We start from the raw sequence: 4,550 nt of genomic DNA, 5'->3' as shown, positions 1-4,550 counted from the left end.
CAAAATAAGCATCCGCCCATTACGGAGACAGATTCCTATTACATTGGGCCAGACTAACGTGCAGACCAAAATCTAATTTCGGGCGGAAACGTAGGATGGTAACGACCAGGCTATTTAGGAACCACCAGGAGGACAGAACTTTACTGGGCTGATATGGTTCTATGAGGTCTCTGAGACAATGAAGAGAAGCCCATACTGGTCCTTGTCCTCCGTCTTGTAGTAGTTGACAGCGTGTCCTCTGGACTAATGACCTGGTTCAGTTTATTTCTGTGACCTGGTTTAGTCTGAAGTTAAAAGCTCATTAACCTCCAACAATCAGGTCACATCTGGTCCAGATGTTGATTTGTTCTCTGAGTGCAGAGTTAATGGATCAGTTTGAGGTCGACTCAATAATCTTTCGTCATCCATCGATCACACCCACAATAAGAGCTGCCGTCGGACTGAGTCCTTGCAGAGAGACAACGGAGAGACCACCAGAACCAACCAGCGTCCTGCCGGTGTCTGAGAACCGACGGCGAGACAACGGACAGACCACCGGAACCAGCCAGCGTCCTGCCGGTGTCTGAGAACCGACGGCGAGACAACGGACAGACCACCGGAACCAGCCAGCGTCCTGCCGGTGTCTGAGAACCGACGGCGAGACAACGGACAGACCACCGGAACCAGCCAGCGTCCTGCCGGTGTCTGAGAACCGACGGAGAGACAACGGAGAGACCACCGGAACCAGCCAGCGTCCTGCCGGTGTCTGAGAACCGACGGCGAGACAACGGACAGACCACCGGAACCAGCCAGCGTCCTGCCGGTGTCTGAGAACCGACGGCGAGACAACGGACAGACCACCGGAACCAGCCAGCGTCCTGCCGGTGTCTGAGAACCGACGGAGAGACAACAGGAACCAGCCAGCGTCCTTCCAGCGCCTGAGACGACTGAGAGTCAACGGAGTCGACGGAGACACCTTCGGAACCAGCCAGGACAGGTGAATTGAGTTCAGCCAGGTTCTGAGACGACTTCCAATCAACAACCAACCAGAGATGAGTCGACTTGACAGTGGCAGGTCGTCCTTGTCTCTCTGCTCTCTGGGGAACAACTGCTCTGACCACCATCACCACCTCAGAACATCTGGCCACGCCCCCACGGTCGGCGCCATCCTGCAGCCTCACTTGTTTCCTACCGTAGACGTCCCTGACCACGCCCACTACATAATTGGCTCAGTCATTCTGTTGGTGGGGGTGACGGGTATGCTGGGTAACGCTCTGGTCATCTACGTGTTCTGCCGCAGTCGGACTCTACAGTCGCCTAGCAACCTGCTGGTGGTCAACCTGGCGGCCACCGACTTCCTGATGTCTCTGACGCAGTCTCCCGTCTTCTTTGTGGCCAGCCTGCATCGCCGCTGGGTGTTTGGCGAGCAGGCCTGTGAGCTCTATGCCTTCTGCGGCGCTCTCTTCGGCATCACTTCCATGATGACGCTGACCGCCATCGCCGTGGACCGCTGCCTGGCCATCACGCGGCCACTGGCTCTTCTGGGTGGGCTGAGTCGGCGGCGGGTGTTAGCGGTGGTGGCAGGGGTGTGGCTGTACTCTCTGGCCTGGAGTCTGCCGCCGTTCTTCGGGTGGAGCGCCTACGTCCCTGAGGGTCTGCAGACATCCTGCAGCTGGGACTACATGAGCTTCACGGCCGCCGTGCGCACCTACACCATCCTGCTCTTCACCTTCATCTTCTTCATCCCGCTGGCCGTCATTGCCGGCTGTTACTTTGCTATCTTCCGGGCGGTGCGGCGGGCAGGGCGTGAGGTGGAGCGGATGAGCTGCGGCGAGGCCAACAAGGCGTACGAGCGTCTGCGCACCGAGTGGCGAATGGCAAAAGTAGCTCTGGGAGTTATTGTACTGTTCATCGTGTCCTGGTCGCCGTACTCCGCCGTCGCTCTGACTGCCACCGCTGGCTACGCCCATCTGCTGACTCCATACATGAATTCAGTCCCTGCCGTCATCGCCAAGGCTTCTGCCATCCACAACCCCATCATCTATGCCATCAAGCACCCCAAGTACCGGGCTGCCATCGGCCGCTACGTTCCGGTGCTGAGCGGCATGCTGCGGCTGCAGGAGAAGGACCTGCGCTCGTCTGTCAGCTCCAGCGTTGCATCGTCTCGCTGCACGACGCTCACCAGCTCGCCGGCCGTCCCGCTTGCTGCTGCCGTCCACAGCAATGGACGCCAGGGGAGGAGCCGTCTGTCCTCTGCATCTGACAGTGAGTCATGTTGGACGGAGAGCGAAGCCGATGGATCCAGCGCTGGGTCCAATGTCTTCAACCAGCTGGCGTCCACAGAGGTCCCCGAGCTCGACCGACCGTCTTACCCGACGGGGGCGCTGTGACAGACACCCTCTGATGTGGCTCCGCCCACAACAATGATGCCAAAGACTGAGACCGATGGTTTCTGATCGATCAATGGTTCTGATGAGAAATGTCACGATGACATCACCACTCTGCTTTCAGTTGCCATGGTTATGCTGCAGATCCTGAATGTTGTGCTGTAGTTCATTATCTACAAGCAGTGATTGATTGATTGATTGATTGATTGTATTTGTGAATAAAGTTCAAAGTGTTTGAACCTGAATCTGATCAGTTCATGTTCAGATGTACAGTGGCAAGAAAAATTATAGAATTTCATGGTTTTCTGAATAAATTTGTCATAAAATGTGATCTGATCTTCATCTAAGTCAATGGTACTGACAAATAAAATGTGTCTAAAGTAATAACACAACATTTTTTTTTTTTTTTATCTTTCATGTCTTTATTGAGAACAACCAAAAAAAACTCATAGTGCCTGTGGAAAAAGTATGTGAACCCTTGAGTTAATGACCTCAAAAAAACTTAATTGGAGTCAGGTTTTAGCACACCTGGAGTCTCGTTAAGATAATAAGTTTGGAGGTGTAGACTACAACTACTTTGACTTATAAAAACCCCTCAAACTTTTGTGCTCTGCACAAGAAGAAAGCTTATGTGAGCCATGCCTCGCCAAAAAGAGCTTTCAGAGGATCTACGATCAAGAATTGTTGATTTACATAAAGCTGGCAAGGGTTACAAATTTATTTCAAAGACTTTAGAAACACACTTATATAAGTTTGTGTGTTTATGCACAAGAGAGCAAAGTTACCAGAGTCAAATTCCCTGTATGTGCACAAACTTGGTCATTAAAGCTGATTCTGATTCTGATTCTGAAATTCACCAGTCTACAGTTAGGCAAACAATCTACAAATGGAGACACTTTGGGACTGTTGCTACTCTACCAAGAAGTGGGCGCCCAGTCAAAAAGACACCAAGAGCACAACGAAGACTCATCAGTGAGGTAAAGAAACAGCCAAAAATTTGAAAGCATCATTGGAACTTGCTAATATCTCTGTTCATGAGTCTACAATAAGTAAAACACTGAACAAGCAGGGTATCCACGGCAAGACACCACGAAGGAAGCCCCTGCTTACTAAAAAGAACATTGATGCACACCTGAAGTTTGCAAAAGAGCACATTGACACTGGCAAAATGTTTTGTGGACTGATGAAACTAAGATTGAACTATTTGGAAAAAACACACAGCACTACATCTGGTGTAGAAAGGGCACGGCATATCATCATGAAAACATCATCCCAACCAGTATGGTGGAGGAAACATCATGATTTGGGCCTGCCTTGCTGCATCAGGGCCTGGCCAGCTTGGAATCATTGAGGGGAAGATGAATTCCCAAATATATCAGACAATTCTTCAGGATAATGTGAGAATGTCTACGTCTGCTGAAACTGTGTAGAAGGTGGGTGATGCAACAGGACAACGACCCAAAACACCGGAGCAAGTCCACAACAGAATGGCTTCAGAAAAACAAAATCTGCCTTTTGGAGTGGCCAAGTCAGAGCCCAGACCTCAACCCAATAGAGATGCTATGGATTGACTTGAAGAGGGCCATACACATGAGACGTCCAAAGAATGTGACAGAGCTAAAGCAGTTCTGCCAGGAAGAATGGGCTAAAATTCCTCCTCGACGTCGTGCAGGTCTGATCCACAGCTACAGGAAGCGCCTGGTTGAGGTTATTGATGGGGGGGGGGGGGCATCAATTACTTTTTCCACTGCCATTTTGAATGTTGAATGAGTGTGTTCAATAAAGACATGAAAGATCAGAATTTTTTTGTGTTATTATTTTAGACACATTTTATTTGTCAGTGCCTTTGACTTAGATGAAGATCAGATCACATTTTATGACAAATTTATTCAGAAAACAATGAAATTCCAAAAGGTTCACATACTTTTTCTTGCCACTGTATCGATCTGTACTGAGTTTTTTCTCAGTTTTGTGTTTTGCAGCCCCCAACCCCCACCCATCCCAGCCCCCATCCCCCAGCCCCCATGCTGGTACCGTCTCTTCCTGCAGCTTTAACCTCCTGTCTTTGATGCATGTGTGAATAAAGTTTGAGTGGATTGAATGGAGCTTGTTAATCCATCAGATTAGTGTTTCTGTCCGTTAGCAGTTAGTGGATTAGCTCAGGGCTGTTAATCCAGACTCAAC

General features: G+C 50.1%; 1 protein-coding gene across 1 annotated transcript; it reads left to right on the top strand.

The window, feature by feature from the left end:
• Nucleotides 1-1,031: 1,031 nt before the first annotated feature.
• Nucleotides 1,032-2,425, top strand: opn4.1 (opsin 4.1; the record flags this gene model as incomplete). The annotated part of the gene is made up of 1 exon (XM_084575407.1): nt 1,032-2,425. One exon carries the CDS (start codon nt 1,032-1,034, stop codon nt 2,367-2,369), a length of 1,338 nt encoding a protein of 445 aa, XP_084431533.1. The 3' UTR covers nt 2,370-2,425.
• Between the last annotated feature and the right edge of the window lie 2,125 nt (nt 2,426-4,550).

Source organism: Chelon labrosus (assembly GCF_963514085.1).
Source record: "Chelon labrosus genome assembly, contig: SCAFFOLD_39, whole genome shotgun sequence".
NCBI lineage: Eukaryota > Metazoa > Chordata > Actinopteri > Mugiliformes > Mugilidae > Chelon > Chelon labrosus.
Note: the sequence above shows the minus strand (reverse complement) of the source record. Positions and strands in the feature narration are given on the sequence as shown.